The 25,896-nt window shown below is 34.7% G+C and overlaps 1 protein-coding gene across 8 annotated transcripts in view; it reads left to right on the top strand.

Moving 5' to 3' along the window:
* Nucleotides 1–11,482, top strand: part of ATP7 (copper-transporting ATPase 1) — a 91,234-nt gene extending 79,752 nt beyond the window's left edge. For 7 of the 8 annotated variants that reach the window (XM_068379273.1, XM_068379274.1, XM_068379271.1 and 4 more), the window contains 3 exons: nt 6,666–6,779; nt 7,301–7,537; nt 8,961–11,482. In XM_068379273.1, the coding sequence (XP_068235374.1) occupies nt 6,666–6,779; nt 7,301–7,508 (322 nt within the window). In that variant the 3' untranslated portion in view covers nt 7,509–7,537; nt 8,961–11,482. The remainder of the gene's footprint in view (nt 1–6,665; nt 6,780–7,300; nt 7,538–8,960) is intronic. The other variant, XM_068379277.1, reaches the window with a different exon arrangement.
* Nucleotides 11,483–25,896: the final 14,414 nt, after the last annotated feature.

The following is a 25,896-nucleotide window of genomic DNA, read 5'->3' on the forward strand; positions in this document are numbered from 1 at the left end:
TATGAGTTTCTCCAGTGACCTACAATTTATCATTCCATTTGCTCTATTATTTACTTTATACTGAAGTACATTACTATTAAAAAGCAAACTGTGTTGTACAATAGTTGCATAGGGTACTGTAAAACAGTTGCCAAGCATGGACACAGTATATGAATGATTCTCTCTCTCTCTCTCTCTCTCTCTCTCTCTCTCTCTCTCTCTCTCTCTCTCTCTCTCTCTCTCTCTCTCTCTCTCTTACTGCTAGTATTACATAGGCTTTACTTTAAAACATTCTAAACATGACACACACAATCTCTCTCTCTCTCTCTCTCTCTCTCTCTCTCTCTCTCTCTCTCTCTCTCTCTCTCTCTCTCTCTCTCTCTCTCTCTTTCTCTCTCTCTCTCTCTCAACAAAGTATAAGAGGTAATTAAAGTTCTAGATTAATGGTAACAAACCATCCCTGAAATACAGGACTCCAGATTTTTATTTTAAGATATTTGAAATATTTCAAAAATAGGATAATTATAAATTATTTGAATTAATAAAAGTTAAAAGATCAATCTCAATTAAAAAACAGGATTCTTCAAGATAATGGTCATCAACCTCCAACACTATGAGCACTCCCTAAACCACTCTCTAAACTAGTTACAAAATATCGTCAACACCACCATCACTCCCAACACTACCAACATCCCCTGAATTACTCTCAAAACAACCTTCAAAAGCTTCTCCAACACCACAGTGTCCCCCTTCATATGACACCCACTTCCACCAACACTTACACGTTTCTTTATATCTTAGTTATGGTGACAAACACCTTTACTATCATTTCACCTTCCCCCACATTGTGTCACCATTATTGAAATTCCCTCCTCTTATCACTTGGCAAATACTCAATTCTGAATCTGATACATTCACCTCTGCTCTCATAATTAAGTCAGAATCGTCTGTCAGCAACTCGAACCTGATTTTTCTTGGTGTCAGGTTCGTGTTGCGACTCCAAAACACACTTTAATTAACCAAGTTCTGCTCGGATATCGAAGGAGAGCTTACAGTTGCATCATCTTGCCTCTCCTGAGAAAATACGAATTGCTGGTGTGGTCCCTTAGAAGAGTCCTTAGAACTGTAAAACATTCCTCAAGACATCACTACCATCACTAAAATATCCCAAGTTCTTTATGAAAGGGTTGGTATAAGGCAAATAACAATCTGAGTCATATCCAGTCTAAATATACCCACATGTGCTTCCTACTCTTAGGAAAGTCAAGAGAAAATGGCTGACTGAAGCTTACGGTACGTGCAGCCGATATGTGGGTTGATTTTTCATTCGAGACCCGTAGTGATGTATTAGTTCAAGTAAGGCTCTTCGACTAGCATAGAGCCATTTTTTGTTTGGGCATGAAATTTAATTTTTTATGAATATTTGAAAATCTATATTTGTGGATGTACATTGTTCATCAGTCGTCCATGGGGTGAAGATTTTGACGCCGTATACAACATCCATCAGTTGTCAAAGAGTTAAGAATGGCATAAATGTTTGGAAAGATTTTTCTACTTAAAAGTGTCCATTATAGTATAATATTAGGTTAATAAAATGGAAAATTCTGATGAAATTACAGCAAGAATGCAGTTTGTGGACCCTGTAGGAGTTAATGCCATTAGTATACCTCATGTGGTACTGTACACTCTACGTATTACAAAAGGGTAGTTAAGAATCCTGTTGGGCCCTAACTGCAGCCATTTTTAGCCTTCTTCTTTACCTCCATTTCCACTTCCTTCCGTCCATCTTTTTATCAATTTCAATTTCATTCTACTTTAATCTTCACTTCAGGGGTGAACAATTCCTACCTTTTGACTTAAATTTATATATCTATAGATCCATCTATTTCAGTTGATATGTAGTTTCTGTCTCAACTTTCTTTGTGAAGCGGAAAATATATTATTGAAAAGATATATTTAAAATTTTATATTTTTGTAGACATGGGACTAATGTAGTGTAGTTTATAGAAAATTTTAGTTTTGCTTGTTATAAAGAGAATTGACTTTTAAGGATTGATTTTCATTATCAGAAGTTTGTTAATTAGTTGATTCTTCAAAATGTATTGTGTAGACTAAAAGCCTTTCATTCGACAAGTAGAATGCTGATTTTTACATTTGGAAATGCATGAAGAATAAAAAGTAAATAAGGTTTCTATCACATCATTTTATTAGATCAGAATAAGTCCTTAGAGGACTTCATGATAACTCTGTATACCACAGTTTCATTGGGTGTGGATTTGTTTGCTAATAAAAGTTTCGCTCAGTAAGGATTTGTTTGAAAATAGTTTTATTGGGTGTGAATTTGTAATACTAAACCTTGAAACTTGTATGAGGTCTGTGTTCTTTTGCTTTCTTTCAAGTGATGTTTGCCTTTGAAGCATGTGAACTCTGTGATTCAGCTGTGCATGAATTTATTCTGCTTTTGCATGTGTAAAGTAATTTATCCATCAGTCAGCAAGCCATTTGCAGTGGGTACCATATGTGGTTGGATGGAGTCTACACCGGGGGAGTTGTTACTTATGTGGTGGTTCTTCATATATACTTTTATCGTGCATAACTTTCGTAAGTGGAAATTCTCCATGGAAGACACATGAAGGGACAGCTAAGTTAGATGTTTGACATAATCATGAAAACCTAGAGAAACTAGATACTGTACTCACATAACAGCATTGTTGAGAACCCTTTTTGAGTTTGTCTTGGATTTTTGTGAAAATATGTAGGACCTAAATACAGTATTAGGATACAGAAGTTTAAAAACAAAATTTTTATATATCTTTTTATTTCTCTACTTACCTGATTTTCATATTGCTGTTTCTCCAGGAGCTCATTTTATTGACATTTACCCCACAAATTTATCAAATATTTTTTCATTTTTCCTTTCAAAAAGATATGCACCCCCAGTAACATAATGAGACAATGTATAGTCAATTCTTTTTAGCGAGGCAGATTTACACCGACTCGCAGCGGTGCCCTTTTAGCTCTGAAAAGTTTCCTGATTGCCGATTGGTTGGACGAGATAACTCTTAATCAGTTAGCAGGAAACTTTTCTGAGCTAAAGGGGCACCGTTGCGAGTCAGTGCAAATGTGCCTCATTAAAAAAAATTGAGTATAGGGGTTAATGGTAAGTAGCATGCTAAGAGTTGCCCATTTTCTAAGTTGAAAAGTATCTCCTATTCCTTGACATTACAAGTCAGTGGGGAGATCAGTGGGCATGTATATGAATATCAGGTGAATATAGAAATAAAAGATTTTATTATTAAGATTCTGTTTATTTCTATGAACCTCCCCTGATATTCATATTGACTCCCACAAACTGTTGGAGGTGGGATGCTAGTGAAGAAAAGAGATGTCAACAAAGTTTGAAATGTATAACCAATTTATATTTCTAGATTTAATAGGTACATATTAATGAAACAGGTTTAACAGAGTAACTGATGAATGGGAAACTTAGCATGCTGCTTATCATTAACTGGTAGATTGTTCCATTACTTCACTGGGGGCATGTATCTCTTGAAAGAAAAGAAAATAATTTTTTTTTTTTTTTTTTTTTTTTTTTTTTTTTTTTTTTTTTTTTTTTTTTTTTTTTTTTTTTTTTTTTTTTTTTTTTTGGTGGTAAATACCTACAAACTGAGCTTTTGGAGAAGTAGCAATGCGAACATTCGGGGAGTATCGAAATACATAATTTTATTTTAAAAATCCTGTTTATTTGCTTTTTTTGAATTCCAGAGAAAGCTATTTATTTTAACATCTTGTATACAGTAATTCTATCCCTTTCTATGATTTTCTGAGGAATAGATTATTAGTTTTCTTATATACTCTATAGTATTTATAAATAGATGTTTGCTTTCCGTCTCTCTAAGGTACGTTCTTCGAATTTCTTTGTCTTCTAGTTTATATAATTACTATTTTTGTTATGATTATACTAAAAGATGCATAAAGTGTCAGAGACTATTAACGAAATATGCCAAAAGCTTAGAATTTGCCAAGAAAAATAAACTGATTAGATTATATTTTGCTGGCCACGTCTTGTTCATGTGTGTGCTTTTAGTACATATAGTAAATATGTATTTGTGTGTGGGAAGTGATAGTTTTGGATTTTGAGAGAAGGGGCTCCCCACTGGCATGTAAATAACCCTGACATATGATGATTATGTCCTTATGATCCCTAGTGGTGAGGAAAATTACCCAAAAAACCTCATACATATACGTACATATTAAAGTCTATTCACTCAATCTTTAAAGAAAAAAAAATTGAAGCCCGATTTCTCAAAATATATTTTTGGAGAACAATTGGAACAACTCTTTAAATTGATTTTTGTCATTCAAACATGAAAAGATAGGGAATTTTGTAGCCTATAAATTGTACATTCACTTTTAGAAAAAAAATGAAAAATTCCTCCCGAGAAATAGTTGCTTTTAAAAGTGCCTTTTATATTTAAATGAAATAGTATTTATAAGAAAATTTTCTAATGTACAACTTTTAGTATATAAGATTCTCTTTCAAATGAAAAAACATCAGTCTTCTTGTTCTTCTTCTTTGTCTACATCTTTTTCCACTTCTATGTGGGGTTGGTGTTTCTGGTCAGCTTTCTCCATCTACCTCTGTCCCACACCTCACCACCGGTTAATCCCTTTGATCGAAGGTCATCCTTGATACACCTAAGATCCAATTGCAGTTTTTAAAGAAAAGAATTGTTAACTAAGAAAATTGCATCTGCTGAACACCATTGATGATTAAATGTCAATAGGTAATTACACCAGGCTAAATTCCTTTGCTTTAAGGCTCTTCCAAATGAGGGGCAAATTCACGGCGGGCAGACACTGTCTCTAATTTTGTTGTATGGATGACGATCACAAGTGTAGATGACGTCATAGACGAGGAAACAACCGGCAAACATTCAAATTGCCCGTGCCCGTTGTTGAGGTACTGGATGGGCCCCTGACTATTATCTGACTCAACTCTGACTGCCCAGCATCTGGCTTAAGTCATACATTTGTTCCTTCCAGTCCGTATTGTCTGCCGTGGACTGCTTAATTTGGTAACACTGTTTCAAAGCGAAAGAATTATGGGCAAATCAGAGTGCCCCTCGTGTGGAAGGGCCATTATTCTTAATAGTAAATTTGAGTTAGATTATTCAACTGTTATGATCTATTTAAATCAAATATTTAAGATTAGTAGCCTTTCTTACATTATTTAATGCTGTTAGTTGGCAATGAATTACAACCATGTTAACAGTCTACATAAGCGACAGATTAAGAATAGTAATTTTAAACTTATAAGCCTTAAATAAAACCAGCTCTTTTAGGTCATTACTTTATGTTGAGTATACAGACAATTATACCATAGTCCAGAATATTCATGAGTAACAACTGTTCTAGGAGGTGGCCTTGAAACAATATTCATCCACATTTATTAAAATCTACATACAGAATATAGCTATATATTGTTGTAATGTAATTTTTTCTTATGTACATAGGTATCAATAAACATGACCTATTATTTTGAGCTCAAGTATAGTAGTGATCTGAAAAATGTTCGTACACTTGTAGAGAGAGTCATAGAATTCTAGTTTTCATGACTGCTTATTTATGATAAAAAATACATTTTGCTGTGACCTTAACTCGGAATGGTGGTCTCTGCCAGTAAGATGGTAGATGTCCAGATGGGCATGATCCATAGTTTGAGAGAACCTTCCATGTATATGATATGGTACTCATTATTCAGGAGTTATGCATCATTTCCTTACTTTCAATTTTCTTAGTGGTGGTTATTCATGAACTTCAGATATGTGCCTTTTCATGGAACATGTAAATGTACGGTATGCGGTTTATATGCTTAGAAAATTTAGGTTTATTTGGAGAGTCTGCACAGTATTTGTAATTGACAAATGCATGGTGTTTGTCTTGAGCTTTTATTCAGGTGGAACACTTATGTGTAGTTGTTTGGATTTTTTTTATACTTGTCTTTGTAATGGGTTTGATGTGCTCGTGTGTTTTGCTTTATCAATAGATTCACAAATAGTCATAAAGTTTATTACCTGAGTTACTAAGTAAAATTGTTTGGTGTGTGTATTTAATACAACATCCATGAATATGCAAAAATCACATTGCACTACAGTATGCATTTGCTTTTAATCTTAAAGCTATGTCATTAGTGATAGTTAAGTACATTATTAATACTATACTGTAGTTCTTTATGGACATTTCAGTTTTATAAATATTTGCCTAATTATAAGTTGATATTTGTAAATTTATCTAAATCCTTTAATCATAGCTTTAAACTATGTACAGTATTATTAATTGATAGAAGAATTTCTGAATTGTTACTCAAGGGCATAAGAAAGAGCAAAAGTTAAAATCATCACTGCCAAAATATTTTACTTAGCACTATGAAGTATCTGTGGTTGATCTTTATTTTGGTTTGATGTGGCTTTTTGTTATTGTGAGTGGTGGTTCGATGTATTTGGTTAGCTTTGGTTGAATAGGGAGAGGACTTAGCTCCAGCTTTATTATTTCTAACTATCCTTATGGACCTTCAGATGAATATCTTTGTATTTTCATCATTGTTCATTATATTGATACTAATCCCTGGTGGATACTTTTTAAGAACTACAAGCATATCGTGAGTGTGTCCCTTACCTCTTCAGAATGAGGAGCAACCTTCGCAGCTATTACCGACGTAGTAATCATAAATGCCAGTGTTCTGGTATGAGGTATGGTGGCCAGTGTACATGCAGCTATACTAAATCCCTAAAAGCCAGGTACATGATGAGGCTTCCGTAGTTGCACTTATATTTCAAATAGCTGTAAAACTTTCCTATAGAGCTTTCACATCAAGACATTCACTACTTTTTACTACATTTCAATATTGACTTTATTGACTTAAGTTGATATTTTACTGATAATACATCAAGTTTGTATAGTAGCTGGTGGATTGTAAAAAGAAAGTTTAAGACTAAGAGACTTTTAAAGTATAAGTATTGATTACATGATTAATGTTATCACATCATTTTTATTACTTGATTCTGTTATGATGTGTATGAATAATGATTACATGATTAATATTATCACACCAGTTTTATGACTTGATTCTCTGATGATGTGATGTTTAGTTTTATTCGTATGATTAAACCTCTTGATTTTTTTGTGGGTTATGGTAATCAGTATTTATTCTTCATGATTAACATCTGGTCTTTTGAAGAGTTCTTTATTATTATTATAGCAGTGATGACTGCTATAATGTAAGGTTATTATGTCATTTAGCACCAGTGGAATGTTGCAGGTTCAACGCCATAACAGGTGTGCAGATAGGAGGTGAGAATGATGAGGAAATGGAGGAACTTCTTTCTTCAGTTGAGTTTTCAGAGGGATCTAATGGCTTACTGTTGGAAGAGGGTGGTGTTGGTAATGATGAGGATGAGTTTGGTGGTGGGGACATGGTGCACCAACCTACCCTGGTACCCTCTGAGTCATTAGTGGTTCAGCTTTAGTTAATAAGCTTATGCTTGTCGACTGATTCGTAAGTGCATGCTTTGCTTTAATTGTCAAATCTTTTGCATGATTTTATTGATAATTTGACCCTTTGCTGCATGATTTAAATTGAAAATGCTTACTATTGCACTACAGCCTTTTTGTTTATTCCATGTTAACCATAAAAAGAACAATGTTTGTCATTGCCCATATCCTGTAAAATGTAATTCATGTTTATTCAGGTGACACTTGGAAATGTTGTCAGATTTAGCTCAGAAGCTTGATGGCTATTCTCAGCTTTAAATCAATTTTATGCTTTTTATCTTCCCATACTATTGTACCAGTGAGGCATGCAAATGTGACCGTGAAAGTGTTAGAAAAAGAGGTTTTGAAATTGTGAAATTGTTTGCAGTTTTGTAAATCTAATCTCTGGATTTTTTTATTTCAACCCAACTTTTATAAATATGAAGCATTTTATAGATACTAATCATTTAGCATTATGATTCAATAGTAGTTATTGTAAGTTTGTGCAATGCAGCAATATAAAGTACAGTACAGTACTTACTGTCTTACAGGTGTATTTTAACATTGTTAATGAGCTTAAGATATTTTATATTCCTTATTCATCCCTTCTCATATATTTTTTTTCCTTTTCTCACTGGGCTATTTTTCCCTGCCCTTGGGCTATTAGCATCCCACCTCTCCAACTAGTGTTGTAGCTTAGCTAGCAATAATAATATGGATAATACTTAGGGAGATCAAAAAAGTAGATTAGGTAATAAGAAGATATGCCATAAAGGTGGTCAGTACTGAAATTTAATCGGAAGCTGAAGATTTTACTGATATGGACTTAATATGTAATTCTGTCTAGACCATACTGAAATATATGCTTTGAGGAGCTGCATTTTAATTTTTGTACTAGTTTTGTTTTATAAATTCTTTTAGCATTCATTTGTTAATGTCTAGCTTTATGTATTCTAAGAAAATTATATGCCAAACAGATTATGATATTCACCCGGAGATATAGTCACACTGCATAGCTCACTGGCTTCCCCGCTCCCCACCTACCGAGACCTTGTGCTTATTTGAGTTTAGTCTTGAAGGTCTATGATGTCAAAGTAATCATCAGAATTTTACTTGTGTCATTGCATGACAATCTAATTTTTATGTCCCTGATGAGAAACATGTTCTTTCCCAAGTGCTTAAATATAAATGTCATCTTTGTGTCATAAAATATTTCCAAGATATTCACCACACTTTTACTGTATTTTTTTATTTTCTCTTTCAGGTTTTTTTTTTATTTATAGAAGTTACTTATCACAATGAATTGTTTTATGACATTTATATACATTGAACAATTACAATACTTAGAACCTACATAGGTTATTCATTTTAAATTAAATCAATTTTATGGCGCATAAATAAATTGCAATGAATTTTAAACTGTTCTAGTAATTCAATTATTTTCTCAGGATATTTGGCTCTCTGCGAAGGCCGGTAAACCAAGGTCATTATTTGGTACCAACTGATGATGATGACCATGAGGACAATGAAGACATTAATTTGGAATTGAAATCCATTACTGCGTAAAACAAGAGTTTCCTCTGTTTAGTATGTAAGGTTTTCACAAGAGAACTTTATTTTTTTTAATATTCACGGGGTATTATCTTAAATATCAATTGATATATACTGTATACAATATTTTAAGTTAAGGTAGAAAATATATTAGATAAGTTATTTTTATATGTATTGAAGGCAAATAGTAATAGATGTTAATCACCCTACAGTAGTCCACTACCCATATTTGTGAAACTTTCATGTCAACATTATTTTTATCCAATTTTTTATGGTGTTGAATGTGTTAATTTTAAGACTGAGTTCGTGAAAATAGATTTTAATATAATATTTCACATAATTGAGAAAGTTTTTAGTTTTTTTATATGCAAATATATTAAATACTATTTAGAAACTTCTCTATCTTTCTTACTTGTGCTCACATACACAGTCTATTTTGATAAAAAAAAAACACTTCGTCTTACATGCCTTCAGAAGCCCACAATGAAATCTTTTTTAGTAAACGTATAGATATTTTTACCATTGTTTTAATTTTTTTAAATATTGTTACTCATTCTATGCAAAATGTTTGTGAATGGGTATAGTGCTTGACTTTTATTTATTTTTTATATAAAACTCCATCTGTTTACTGGATTCCTGTCACATTTAAAGTCAAGGTCTTACTTAAGAGAAAACTGAAATGGGTTTTCAAGAAAATGTCGTTATTGTCATTGAAAATTGGCAAGCAAATTTATTAAAGAAAGAAGTTTAGCTCAAGCTTTTAATTTCATTTACATTTTTTGTTTATGATTAGCATTTGAAAGAAATCCAGACATTTTTGTTTGCTGAAGCAGACTAATGTTAAGTGAAAATATTCTTTTCAGTATATAAGTAGAAAGAAAAGATTTATGATGGTTACATTACACATCAACTGTAGCCTAATATTCTTTGCAAGAGAAACATCGGTACTGATAAAGACAGATTCTTAAAAGTTATCACCATAGTAGAAAAGATTATATAAATTAGAAAGTGCGGGAGATACATCATGGTGACCAGCAAAGTGAGAATGGATTTGCGATGATTTTGAAATACGATAAGGAAATAAAAAAAATTAATAGATATAGAAGTTGCAGAATGAAGACTAGTTTGAAAGCCCAGGAAATTGAGAAATTGAAATACAGGATCCAATGAGAATTCTGATAAAATGTGCTCGAGAGAGGAAAGTGGAGAGAGATCATTGCAAGTCACACAGACTAAAGCTGACATAATAGCATTTGTGATGATATTTGCATAGTGTTTATTTGGATTTAGGACTTAGAGAAGTGATCAAGTTGTTTTATAAAAAAAAAAATTAAGGTTTACTATTTTTTCCAGATATTAGGTGTTTTCATTCAAAGCATGGAGACATAAGTAAGTTTGAGCTAAGACTTCACTCTTATTCCATCACATCATACTTTTCTATGACACCTTTCAGTTATTTAATATTTATTATACATTTTAGACTCCAGTAACACATGTTCTTTGTTTTCACTATTGAAGGCAATAGATTCTCATATTTATGTCTAAAGGCATGTTCATTGCTGGTGCTTCCAGTTTCAGATGCCAACTTCGCTAATGTCTGTGAAACACGTACTTAAATATGATTATGATCAGTCTATCAAACATTCTCCATTTATAGTAGTTTGTAGATAATTTTTCACTTTTGTCTATGTACAGTACATAAGCGTGTGGGAGTTTATTCATGGGTCTGTATTGTAGATGTAATTGCCTTTACACTAATGTTATACAGCTGTTCCACATTTCATTAAGAAAATCAATATGAACAAATATATTATGGTAATTAACACTAACAGCTTTGACTTGTAAAAACTGAATATTTATGTGCTTTGATATGCTCTTTATTCCATACATTGTAATTTCTAGATATTGCTCTGCGGATATGATGCGGGATATATCCCTCTTGTTATGTTAATTGCATCAGTACTTGGAACTACATGGTGACCAGAAGTTAGATCTAGTGTTTTCAGTGAAGCTCTTTTACCTGGTTATGGGATTCCAATCTTATCTTTATATACTGGAATCACTATTCATTGATGCATGGTAAAAAGACTTCATTATGATATGAAACTTCATGAAAAAGATATTTGAATGACTAAAATTTTACCCTGCATCTTTAAGGATTTCTCAAATATCGAGATAAATATAAAATTCATTGGCTTAGATGAAAAAAACTTTTTATATTCTAGCAATCATATAATGAGTTTTGACCTCATGCATCTTCTTTCCAAACTACGCAAAATATGAGGGAGATGATTGATAGCTGTTGATTGGCTCAAAGCAAGGGTGTGTATGCTTCATTAAATTGCAATACATGTACTTTCTTATCAGGTAAAAGACTGAGTTTGGGGATAAATATACCATTATGAAGGCTGTATATAGATTAAAATAACTTTTAATATGATAATTATTACTCGTAATTCCAAAGGCACCATTAAATATTTTAGTAGATACAACTTATGTTTTAGAAGTGTTTTGAAGCTGAAAATAAGTTTTGACTTTAATAAAAGTTACATTAGGTGATTTATAATAAGAATTATTGAATATAATTTTAATCTTTTTTATTTATGTTTATGAAAGTAATTCTTATGAACAGAAAATTGCCATCACAAATAGAGTTAAGTTTTTAGGGTCTGGTGAATAGAGGCATTGTCGTAAATAAAATCCTCTGAGGTTTTCTCTTGAATTTTGTGGTAATTAAGTTCTATGGAGCTACTCTATTAGAATCATAGTCCACTTAACTGTGCATGAAAAAAATTTAACAAGTGTTGTTTGACCTTGAAGAATTCCTTGTGGATTTTGTGAGGTCAAATAAAGAATTTTCCACTATGTATGCTGTAATTGATAAAGTTATTTGTAACTCATTTTATGACTAATAGACTCGGAAAGTTATGGTATTAAGTAAAGCATGCTGTAGTACTAAATGAAATACTAATATAAATACATTTCAAAAAGAGCCACTTAGCTGAAATTTATATGGTTTTCTAAAAATTCATTGTTTAATTGATCTTTATCCCAAAATGTCAAGAATAAAGTCAAATGGGAAAATATGTAGTCACTGTAACATCTAGTAATGTTCATTCTTACATATGCTGGAAAAATTCTTATTTTACCATTCTATTATATTTTATTGTATTACATGAGATGTTTTTTACAGGATTTTCATTAGCATTACTGGGGAAGTATGTTCTTCCCTTATTACATTAATGTCAGTTTCTTGACCTTTATCCTATTTGAAGCAATAGTAGCTCGTATTACCTGTAATTTCAAAAGCTGTGGTTTCACTTGTCTACATTTTAACAACCAACAATATAAAATATAAAATACTAGAAGTAGGTTGAATGCCCCAAAAATAACCATCCACCCAACAAACTTGTACAATATGGGCTAAAACCTTAAGGAAATTCTCTTACGATATCATTCATTGCATAAAACAGCTGCAGTGCGTTCTCTTAGATATCAAGAACTAATGGACTAGACTACAACTTTCAATTTTTCAGTATAATACACTGTAGATATTTCATTAGAAATAATTTCCAAATACGGTAGTTAAAATTAAATTATTGCATAAACAGTTTGTTCCTCGTAACTATAGCAGGGATTATATGTATGACATACCGTAGTTTAAAATATCCAAGAGCTGGTGGTGATTAAGGGATTTTGACGAAGGAAAAATCTATTTCTGGGCAAGGGACCTGTGTCGCCCAGTGAAATGCTCCTTAAAGCACCATTTCTAAGGTATAAATACTGCTAAATATACCAGAGAAAAAAGTTGCATGGAATGCCAGGAATATACCCAGCTTGCTCACCCTTATAGGGTGTCGGTATAATAACTTGGGCGTGTGAAACCGCTACCAGAGGTCCCTTACCAATTAGACTTCTCCCTCCTCAACATCCCCCGTTACTATGAGGTGTCGTTCTCTACAGCTATGCCCCCCCCCCCCACCACCACTACCACTACCCAATTAAGATGAACTGTTTTTAAACCTAACATGATTAAGATGAACTGATTTAAAACCCAACATGATTAAGATAAACTAATTTATGGTATTGTACTTTAATAGAAGTGCTGAAAAATTATATGCAAAAGCCCCATAACTAATACCTTTTCCAGATTATTTCAAATAGATTTTCTTTTAGTTCTTATAACAATATAATACTGTATTAGAATTTTTTATCACCATTGACTGACCACAGTACTTTTACTTATCACACTCTTTGTTTGCCTTATCAGCACAATTTTATGAACCATAAGTAGACTATAATAATTTTGCTAATGGTAGCATGTCCCCAGGAACAGGAAATCATGACATACACTACTTTAATGCATGAAATAAAACGCTAAATTAAGCTAGATTTCCGCAAGCCTAAGGAAAGCTATTACCTTTTGTAAGTGCCTACTTTGATATTTATTTTTTTATGTTTGTACATATTCTAAATATCTCAAAATATAGTCAGATTTTTATTTATAAGTAGATTTAAGCAATGGTTTTAAGATAATAGTAACATGGAAATAGTCTGCTAGATATCATATCACAAATATGTTAGTGACTAGAAAATTCAGTAATATTTGTGTGATTAGGCTGTATAAACTTCAATATAAATCATTATAATGACTCCGGTGCAACCCTTTTGTTATGGACGTTGTTTTTCCTGTTATTGATTGTAAAGAAGCACTATTTGAGAATGTCATCATGACCTAAGTATGTTTAGTACTCATATGTAACAAAAATGGTTATTTACCTTAAACTATATTTGATAGGCAGTATAAAAATAAGAAAAGAAGTGCACAAAATGTATTAAGTTTGCTTAAGAAAAATATGAATGAGTATTTATTTATTAATTTGAACTTTTACCATAAACTGTTCTTTACCAAAATTGCCAAATTCTGAATTGTGGACATAGTAACTTCCTTGAAACATAATATCATATTAAAACTTCTGTAATATGCTGTTAAAGACTATCAAGATAATGAATATTGAGATTAAATGGAAATTATTTAAAGCTAAAAGAAATCTTTCCTACCCAAACTCATTTTTTTCTGATGTTTGGTAGGCTAAATAAAGGGAAATATTTCAATTTTGCCTCGCTGTACCAATGTATCCCTCAGTAATATCTAGGCTACATCTGTTGATTTCATGAAAAATTATCATAGAAATGTGTCAGTAGGTTTTATATTTTTGCATTTTCTATCTGCCAAGTTTATAGAACAAATGCAGATTATCAAGTAAAATTTTAAAATATTGTCATTTCAATTTTGCAACTTTTTCAATAAACATTGATATCTGAATTGGTTTATTCTTATTCCCACGAGAAGTTATTCACTTTTATGATTTTCCTTTCAATAAATCATAAATGAGGAAGTTTCAGAAGAGAGGCTGCAAGTTCAGAATCTTGAGAAGCCTGGTAAGCTACTGCTATAAGTTGTAATGTTGCTTATTATTTTTTAGATTTTGATCTGCATGGATACCAAGAACTTACCCGTAAATACTAGGACACAAAATCCAATATGACATAACATACCAAAGAAATATTGTCTTCCCTACCTTAGGGCAAGCATTATCAACATACAAAGAAATTCAGTGATTCAGGCTCTTTTGGACAGCACCTCTAATGTTGAATGTCTATCACCCACTGAGAACCATTACTATACATGCAGATGACAACACTACCTGGGATGTTTTTTACACCTAGAAGTTCTAGAACTCTAGAAGACATCTTCCTTCTGTCAGCCTCGACGAGAAGAAGCACATTGCTCAGCTCTTGGCTATTTGATTTTTTTTTCAAGAACACTGCCTAATCTTTTAACTTGAAATAAAGTCAATTAGGGGGTAAAGGTATTCAATTTTCTAATTCTAGCGCTAGGATTAGAGGGGGCTAGTGATAGTCTCTGCTGGCTTGTGGTCGCCCGAGGAGAATGAGGTAGATCGTCTCAGTGGAGACCTAAAACCCGCAACTTTTTAACTTTAACTAGTGCCTCGACTGCTGAAAGAAGTCCCTTGGTAAACAAAGGTACCACAACTCGTGTACAAAGATGTACACCAACAGAAAACCTGTAACTAATGTCTTGGTTCATCCTTCTGAACAGGAGGAGGAGGATGAAGAGAAGACAAAGGAAGAGCCCGACTGTGGTGAAGTATCTTTTTTCATAGTGAAATTATTGCTGAGAAAAATCTAAGTTGTTCAAGGTAAGTTCTGATTCTAATTATTTATCCAAGTATTTTGAGACTCCACTTCTAAGACAATTCAAACACCTTAGTTTCCCATTTCATTTTGGATAGAATCGATAAATTGTTATCTCCAATGAATGTATGTATTTATATATATATGTACACACACACACATATATATATACATATATATATATATATATATATATATATATATATATATATATATATATATATATATATATATATATGCATCATCGAGTCAGAGGTTTACTAATTCAAGTGCCCACTTTTTTTTTTTTTTTTTTTTTTTTTTTTTTTTTTTTTTTTGGTCTGAGGGCAGTTTCTCAAGTTCTACCCAACACTATTTCAAAATGGTAAATGGTTCTGGGACTAAGAGTTCTTTTATACCTGGAGGATTTGCCATTTTTTAACAATTCATTGGAAAGCATTGGGATCAGGAAATGAAGTTGCTCAGGTTACTAGAATGGTTGAAGACCGGTTCTCTATTAGAAGACCCTTATGGTTCCAACTCAGAAAATGAAGATCATTCAGCAACTGATGACATATGATCACGGAGTAATATTATTGATACCATAGACAATTCTACTTTTTTGCTAATTTGCTCCAAGCTGCCAACTTCATTACAATTGCCAGAGTATCAACACATCTTTCCTGTGTTCCATTAAGTTAAAAGTTTCCATCTACTGTTAAGTAACAGGAATAAAGTTAAGATTTATTTAGAAATAGCATTAACATAAAAGAGGACTAATTTACTCTTCATGATCGCTTTGGGATAGGCTACTCTGATTTTTTTTTTTTTTTTTTTTGTAATTAATGTCGCCATATCCAGATGGTTTTCTATCTTAAAATTTTCATCACCATAGCCTTTATATTAAAGTAATTCTATTACTCAACCAATGATGTCCTGATCAAGAGTCACGAATGATTTTAAATATATTAATGCCAAATAACATATGGAGAAACGTAAAAGCATTTTTCGTTATCATAAAAGCTGTCTGGAGCAGTTTGTCCGAAGAGATGGTCTTCGGTTTTTAGATACCACTAAGATATTCTCTATTCATTATAAATGTAAAGTAACATGCCCAAATAATATATATATATATATATATATATATATATATATATATATATATATATATATATATATATATATATATGTAAATATATATATATATATATATATATATATATATATATATATATATATATATATATATTAAAAGAGAAATAGCAATATATATATACATATATATATATATATATATATATATATATATATATATATCAAAAAGAGAAATAGCAATATATATATATATATATATATATATATATATATATATATATATATATATATATTAAAAAGAGAAATAGATATATATATATATATATATATATATATATATATATATATATATATATATATATATCATACTTGAGAACAAAAACAACAAGTACACAGCTATATACAGAGATAATGCATATCTAACCCATAGACCAAAACACAAAATGTTAGATAAAATTGGTCATTTGGTGGAGCCAACACACTAAGAATAGCTTATAGTACTGTACTCTCCAGGATAACCACTTCACTGAAATAAGGGCAATAATAATTTTTTTTTCTCATAAGATTCAGTTTCAATCATTCTTGAATGCTATTATTTTTTCTTTTCTTTTTATATATGTTTTCCACATGCTGGTGTCATCTTTATTAATATTTTCTCTAAGCTTGAAAACATAAAATTTTCCCTTTGCTTTATTTCTAATGTGGCCTATTTCTTTATTTTCCTGACAAATCTTGTTTGATATTCAAAGAACTATTTGATGAATATTTCGGAAACATTATATCTTATTCATGATGGCTATAACTTTTCATGAAGATGCTCTAATATCTTATAATGAAGTTCAGGTTGTTCTATTGATAGCAACTATAGCGTTTTATTATTATTATTATTATTATTATTATTATTATTATTATTATTATTATTATTATTATTATTATTATTATTACTTGCTAAGCTGCAGCCCTATTTGGAAGAGCAGGATGCTATAAGCCCAAGGACTCCAACAGGATAAATAGCCCAGTGAGGAAAGGCAATAAACTACAAGAGATGTTTAAGAATAACAAGATTAAAATAAATCTTTCATAAATAAACTATAACACTTCAAAATAACTAGAGGAAGAGAATTAAGATAGAATTGTGTGCCCGAGTATGTATACCCCAAAGACAGTGGACGACCATAGTAGAGAGGCTATGGTACTACCCAAGACTAGAGAACAATGGTTTGATTTTGGAGTGTCCTTCTCCTAGAAGAGCTTCTAAAGAGTCTCTTTTAACCTTACCAAGAGGAAAGTAGCCACTGAACAATTACAATGCAGTAGTTAACCTCTTGAGAGAAGAAGACTTGTTTGGTAATTCCAGTGCTGTCAAGTGTATGAGGAAAGAGGAGAAAGTGTAAAGAATAGGTCAGACTATTCTGTGTATGTGTCAGCAAAGATGAAATAAGCCTTAACCAGAGAGAGGGATCCAATGTAGCACTGTCAGGCCAGTTTAAGGACCCAAATAACTCTCTAGCCGTAGTTTCTCAACGGGTGGCTGGTGTCTTGGCCAACCTACTACTTAGCTTATATCTATTGTATCTTGTGAAGACATATTTGCAGCTTATTCAATTATATTACTATCTGTATTTTATTCAATCACAATTTATAGAAATTTTCCTCTTTCGAGGGTCGAATGCTAGCTGGCAATCAACGATTGTTGCAAACGTATTTTCTCTGTGCAGTTTCCTTCAATTCTATCTTCCAGTATAATCAACTTATCTGGCATTCTACTTTTTGTTTAAAGCCTGCCTAATCCATTTTGTCTCTTGCAATTCCGATAAATATTCTTGTAGCCTTTATGTTTGTTGAAGAAATTGGCCGGTCATCTTCATATTTTTTTCAGTTTTGCAAAGAAAAAAAAATATTGCTCTTATGGATAGTCCATATGACAAAGGAAGGTTAAGTTTTACTTTTCGAAGAGAACGGATCTTTTTCTATAGAAAAACAGGGTAGTAGTTTTCCCCTAGGTTACATTACCCTGTAATACAGTACAACAATGCCATGTAATAGGAATCTCGTTGATTTAATGCACATTTTCACCGAAAACATTAATTTATGTCTTTAGCTTAAATAGCTTTATGACAAATCACAAACTATTTAATCAGTGTAATCATTTTTCTAATCTTACTTCAAAAATAAATCTTGGTTTTCCTTTTCCTACAGTAGCATATCATACAAATATAGGATGGAAATAAGATAAAAAATTATAATAAATAATTGTGAATGAACAAATTAAAAAAAAAAATGTGAAAAAAATATCTCTAACATTACGAAAATATATAGCCTAATCTAAGAATGTCCATTGTTTGTAGTCGTACTATATAGTCGTTGGTCGTACTGTCTGTGTTACTGTATTGTTCTTTGGACTCAAGTACTCGTTTCGAATTTTCCATTTATTACGTACACAGACGAAAAACAAAATTGAGAAGACACTTTGGAGGTGTATGATCAAATGTATAGGATCCTGTCATAAAATCGGAATCCATTTGTAACCTCAAATATGAAGTCAAAACTTGATGACAGGCTAAGTCAAATGTGGTGGTTCCTGATTCCTAATTCTTTGTTGACAACGTCTCTACGATTATGGCTACGTTAAAACCTGAAAAAATATAAGGTTAGTGCAAGTTTATCATTGTTAGTTATATATCTCCTACTCGGACATTATCAATTACAAATTTCAATGGCTATTGTTAGTGCTTTTAATTAGCCTATGTTCTATGTTACTAGCCTTAGACCTGTTTAGCAGGGAAAAGTTGGTTTTTACTTGGGAAAGGTTTCCCCGACCTTAAGTACAGTAATACCAATTTTGCTGCGTTAAAAAAAGGAATATGGTGTAAATTTAGGTATTTTGAAGGTGTTTGATAATGATTTCTATCGGAAAGCCATAGTTTTCAGTAATGGTGGGTGGTTTACTGTACAGTAACTGAAAACCTATGGCTTTGCGCTAGATATCGTCCTCAGTTACGTTTGAAATACCTTAAAATATATTAATTACTAGGTAAAGTTGTATGATATTTAAATTAACTATTTTTAACTTTGTTGTTTCCACCAGTCATCATCATAAGAAGCCACTAATAAAAAGTCAACGTAATGAAAACCGAGTAGGCCTAATGATAATGAAACACGGTAAAACAGTGGAGCTTATGTTTGCCATGACTTTAGATATATGATACAGTACTTTAATTACAAGCAAAAGTGGAATTCACTATAAGAAAAGTGTTGGCTAGCTTGGCATTTCTCTCTATATGTTTAATAGTGTAAATTCATTTATGTCGATATTTGATCATGATGAAAATGCTCTCTGTTCAGTTTATAGCTATTATTACTCGTGTGAATTTAAAAATATAACTGCGAAAATATGATGCATATTTTTTAAAAGCTCATTTTGGTATCCCTCATAGGTTAAAGGGTCCCAAGTGCAATTCTGACTTAGTTTTTAGGGAAGACTAGCACATTTTGTACTGCAACGTTTCTGTAAAGATTGCCCCCCCCCCCCAAAAAAAAAAAAAGACAGAGTTGTTAAGCATATGGTGAGGAATTACTTGTGATTTACTTTATCATAATGTAAGGATTTATTTGGTTTATTTGTTATTTGCTTTTAGTTTGTGACCTGGGAAGGGGGTCCAGGGGCTCCCCCCCTGCTAAGGGTTGTTACCTGTGAACTACTAGGTTAGGTTAGGTGGGTTGGTTAGGTTTTGTAGCCTTTTACAAATCTCGAAACTGTTAAATAATCCCGTTTTGTCCTGTTTTCGCACACCCAAATTTGTAGCCAAATACATGTACCATTATATTTTTCCAACTAGTTATCTTGTGTTTATTTAGCATTTCTGACCAATATTGTTGCTGCAGATCACTCATTTATGACATTTCCCCACCCAAAAAACCCTGGTTTCCTATTGGTGTCCCCCATAATTGTCTTTATATATGGGGGTCCAAAAACTCATGAACTGGTGGTTTTCCCCAATAACCAAGGTTAGAAATGCATAAAACACAAGATAGTGGATAGGAAAAATATATGGGTCATGTATTTGGCTAGAAAAATAAGTACAGTGATACCTCTGGATACGATAGTTTCTGCGTACGAAAAATTCAGGATACGAAAAGCGATACAAAGATTTTTATGCCCCAGTATACGAAAAAATTTTCAGGATACGAAAAGCTTACGAGAGTACAGTACCTTTTTTTTCAGGATATCAACCCTTAATTTAGGTGTACAGGTAACAATACACCTTCACTGATCCAAATGCTTTACATACAGTACCATAACTTTTATACAGTAGTAAAGAAAATGGACCGTTTTCTTAGGGCTTGGAGGGGATAACTAGGCTATAACTACATTATTGAATAATCTCATGGTGGTTTCTGGAATGGATTAGGCTGTTTTTAACGGTTGGGTTAATTATTGAATGATAGAAATGGCTGCATTGCATGTTTATTACTACAGTTTAGCGTGTTTATGAAAGAAAAGGTGACTTTTTGTAAGGCTTGGAACGGATTAGGCTATTTACATGTAAAACGCGACTAAGGATACGAAAAAATCAGGATACGAAACTGTATCCTGAACGGATTACTTTCGTATGCTGAGGCATCACTGTATCATGTATTTACCAATGATTTATTATTGGGAATTGGATTTGGCCATTTTCCACCCTTGCTCAGAGCAGGCCTTATCAGACCTGCCTCCCCAGCTAGACTCGTCTTGGCCAGCAGATTTGTCACGCCCAGCTGGCTCATCTGCAACTCCTATTTTGCTCCAATGTTGTGGCAAGCGGAACACATTTCGCTATGCGTATTAGCCCAATGGGCTAGTATTTTTGTTAATTATTGATTATTCAAACTTAGAATTTGATTACCTCACTAATTGTTACTCGGCAATTCATGGTAATGAGTTTGAACGAATGTAGGCTACTGGTTATGATTTACTGAAAAAAAGTTGATTAAAATTGTTTGGAAAAAATTGCGTGGATTTAGAATAAAACCAACAAGGGAAGATGAAAAATATGTTTTAACATAGACATGTATTCAGAATCATCCTTTTGAAACTTCTGTGTAAATTACCTATACTTTCTTTGTAGCTGAATACATGAATTATAAATTTTTTCAACAAGGTATTTTGTAGCCAAATACATGAATTATATATTTTTCCAACTGGTTATCTTGTGGTTTATCAATTTTTTTACCATTATTAATTGGGGCAAACCATACATTAATGTTTTTCCCTCCTCCTAGATCAACATACAGTAATCACCTGGGAAATTGCAGGGTTTTGGGTGGAAACACTGAAAACGATAGGTTTACACTAAAAATGAGAATGGTCAGAATTGCATTAAAACAATGGGTGTACTAAATATGGAGTTGGTAGGGACGGGCATAAAATTCCTTATTTGTCAAGTTGATTTTCTTTATGGGGGGAAAAGGTTGTCCTTGTCTGAAATATGATTTGTAATTGGAATATAAACCTACGCTATTTATTAGAGGTATTCACCGAAGCTTAAAGGACGAACCATTAAAATTTAGCTAGGGTTAACTACCCATCCTGCTAGTTAGCTCACCACCCCCTTCACTCACACACCTGTGACTGTGATTCACTTTACTTTTGGCTTGGAGGGTAAGCGGTTCTTGCCGCTTTTCCTCCTCGCCTATTTGGGACTGCCATTAATCATTGTCTTTTTTACTTATGTTTTTCTACTTCTATATATATGGAAATATTCTTAATGTTTTTATAAATATGTTATAGCTTTCCTTAGAGTGTATGGTGCTGTTTGTGTGATACCGCGATTTATGGCAGGTTTTCAAGAACGGAGAACCTATCCTCCTTGGACATCGGTCATCCTGTTGACGGATAGCCTTCTGTGTAACTCGGCCGCTGCCGCAGGGGTGTTGCCGTCGTCTTCCCCTCTACGTGGAATTTGCTTGGGGAAGGGAGTGCAGCCTTCTCAAAGCTTGGCTTCTGTCTTGCTCTTTCTGAAGGTCATCAGCGCTCACTTTTCATGGGCGGCTGCCAGTATACTCTGCGAGGGGAGCACCTTTCCTGTTCGCGGGTTAGGTTGAACTTTCTAATGGTTTCATTAATTTTAGGTTGTAGGTTGGCCTTGGCACCAGCCACCTGTTGAGATACTACCGCTAGAGAGTTATGGGGTCCTTTGACTGGCCAGACAGTACATTGAATCTTTCTCTCTGGTTACGGTTCACTTTCCCTTTGCTACACATACACCGAAAAGTCTAGCATATTCTTTACAGATTCTTCTCTGTCCTCATATACCTAACAACACTGAGATTACGAAATAATTCTTCTTCACCAAAGGGGCTACCTTCTGCACTGTAATTGTTCAGTGGCCACTTTGCTCCTGGTATGGGTAGAAGAGACTCTTCAGCTATGGTAAGCAGCTCTTCTAGCAGAAGAACACTCCAAAATCAAACCATTTTTCTCTAGTCTTGGGTAGTGCCATAGCCTCTGTATCATGGTCTTCCACTGTCTTGGGCTAGAGTTCACTTGCTTGAGGGTATACTCAGGCACACTATTCTATCAAATTTCTCTTCATCTTGTTTTGTTAAAGTATTTTTATAGTTTTTATAGAAAACATTTATTTTAATCTTGTTACTGTTCTTAAAATATTTTACTGTATTTTTCCTTGTTTCCTTTCCTCACTGGGCTATTTTCCCTGTTTGGGCCCCTGGGCTTATAGCATCCTGCTTTTCCAACTTGGGTTGTAGCTTAGCAAGTAATAATAATAATAATAATTAAGTGAAATTATAATTGTTCGTAATTTAACTTTCAACTTTTCAGCTTCATCTCCGTAGTGAACCCCCTTCCCGCCGGAGGGTTGAGCGGTTCTCCCATGTAGTGAATATTCTTGCTTGAATTAATTGTAATTCTTGTTTGTTCCTACTCTCAATACAAATCCTCATTCTTTACTATAGGAGATATTCTAGCGCCGGCTGGAAAATACGGCAGAAAACCTTAACAAGGTCGTTAACAACCAGGCCGGTAGTTATCCACCTGTTGGGGGGGGGGGGGGGGGGACTGCCGGTCGGTAGCTACTGAATACCTTCAATCGAATTCTAGCCGTCGCAGTGGTAACACCGCTGCTCCTGCCTTTGTTTGACTGGCAGACTAGCCTTTCTTTAGTGTGTTTTTGATTAACTTTTTCTTTTTCATTTCTTTATTAAATGTGATGTCCTCTATTATGAGGAAGTGTCCCGGGATTCCCCCGAAATCTTGTGGCACATTCATGTCACCACCGGAGGTGGATCCTCATTCCCTATGCCCTTCGTGCAGAGGTCATAGGTGTTCTGAGGGCTCCCCCTGCCAAGTATGTAGAGAATGGTCGCCCTCTGAGTGGGATAAGTTCGTGAAGAGGAATAAGAAATCCAAGAGGGATTCGTTACCTCTAGATTCGCCGTCGAAAGTTAAGGGGTCTCGGGCCTCTTCATTGACCTCTCGATCGCTCCCTTCAGACTCTTCCTTGCCTCCTTCCTCTGGAGGGAAGTCAAGGAAGAGTGGCACCATTGACTTAACCCCCATTCCCCCTGGTCAGGCGGATCATGCTGCCCCTCCCAGTGGGACAATTTCTTCCACCATCGGGAGTAACTCTATCACTGCTTCTATTCCAGATCACGTACGAGCGGTATGGCCTGCCCTTGGACTTCCTGGTTCTCCTTCGGTGGAAGTGTGGAACCAGTTCCTCGCGGGCACAGTCTTACCTCAGGTCCCTTCTGTTTTGGAACCTTCGGGAGTTCCGGAGCTCACCTACATCCCGTCAACCCAGTCGGCGGCCGCTGAAGTGTCGGCAGATGTAGTAACTTCAGCTCCCGCAGCGCCTACTTCGCTTCTCGATTGCGCTTCTACGAAACCTCAACGTCGCAAGCACGATCATCGCTATACCTCCCCCTCCCCCTCCTCCTCATCGTCTTCTTCCTCCTCGGAGGATAGGAGGGAGAGAGAGAAGAGGAAAAGGAGAGCTCGCTCTCCTTCGCCCAGACGTTCTCGTCGGAGAGAGAGGAGACAGAGGAAGAGACGTTATCGTTCTCGCTCTTCCTCGCCTTCTATCTCTTCACGAAATGTCTCGCCGAGAGAAGATAAGCGCTCTTGTCATAAACTTAAGAAGAGTGCATCCTCGCGTCATCGTTCTGTCTCGTGATCGTCTTCCTCTCGCGAGAGATCATTTAGGCGCTGTAAGAAGAAGACCGCTATGAGACGTTCTCGCTCTTCGTCACGAGAGAGTTCTCCTAAGCGTAATAAGCGCTCCCGTTGGAGCGATTTTTCATCTAATCGCGCCCGGAGTGCAACCAAGGAAAGATAGCACTCTGAGCGCAATCCCTTTCCTTCATATATTAACTTGAGGAGCTCGGATCGCTCTAGGGAAGCGAGAAAGAGCACTTCTTCTCGCCGTCGCTGCGTATCAACAGAGAGAGAGCGCTCCTGTCCTTCAACCTCCCGATCGCGCAAGTCTCCGGACATATCCGCGCGGGGTCATTCACCTCGCCCTCGTGTTTCAGAAAGAACAGCTCCGGTTCCCGTACTTCCTAATGAGTTACGGAATATGAGCCTCACGAGAACCTCGGAAGAAGACACAGGGGTTCAACCCTTCTTCTCCTCGGTTGAAAACAAGAAAAACGCCAGACCGCCGATCAATGCAACCTCTTACTGAGACAGTACCGTTAATTCGGTCGCCTACGCCTAGACCTTCGACTTCCAGGCAAGATCAGGCGGGTGCGGCGCCATTAGCCAGCGCTTAGCCTTCCCTTGGAATAATGGCTATGGATTATTCTATGTCGCCGTTACCTCCAGACACTCGGGCTTCTATCGCCCTCCCTTGCAAGTAATTAGCGCGACTGGAAGATTCCTCGAAAGAACAACCATCAAAGGATTTAGATTCCTCCTATCTGAGGGCTCTAAGAACGATGTGTAATATCTCACGCCTCGGGGATTTACATCTGTCACCGCGACATACCGACGCTCCAGCTTTAGACAGACTATGTCGTCCTCCACCTAACCCTAAGACCAGAATTGAACTTCCCTGGTCTATTCACACTGCAGGCCGTCTGAGGAAGGTCTCGCAGGCGGTCTCGGGGGAAACGGGTTCCTTGAAGTCTCAAGGATCCCATAAACTTCTGCAATTTCCATTTTCGAGGCAAAAGCGTTTTTACAAAGTCAGAGACGCCAACCCTTCTCCTCTGACCCTGGATCCCCTCACAGCAAGGCTCACACCTGGCTGCTCTGCAGAGAGACTCTTCTCTCCCAGTCTCCTTCACTGCCACAGAAGCCTCGGCAATAGAAGCAGCATCAATTTCCCTTCTGGAGGCATTATCCTGGTTTGACACATGGTCAGTCGGCTACCTAGCGAGTCACGAAGACTTATCAAACCAGAACTCCATGCAGTCCCTGCAGGAAGTCCTAGCGGCTGGGGCCAAAGCAATGAACTTCCTAACTGCTGCGACTGCAACCATGTGGGGCAACTGGATTCTAAAAAGGAGGTAATCAGTGGTTTCCAGACTTCGTAG

The sequence above is a fragment of the Palaemon carinicauda genome, chromosome 8 (assembly GCF_036898095.1).
Source record: "Palaemon carinicauda isolate YSFRI2023 chromosome 8, ASM3689809v2, whole genome shotgun sequence".
Taxonomy (NCBI): domain Eukaryota; kingdom Metazoa; phylum Arthropoda; class Malacostraca; order Decapoda; family Palaemonidae; genus Palaemon; species Palaemon carinicauda.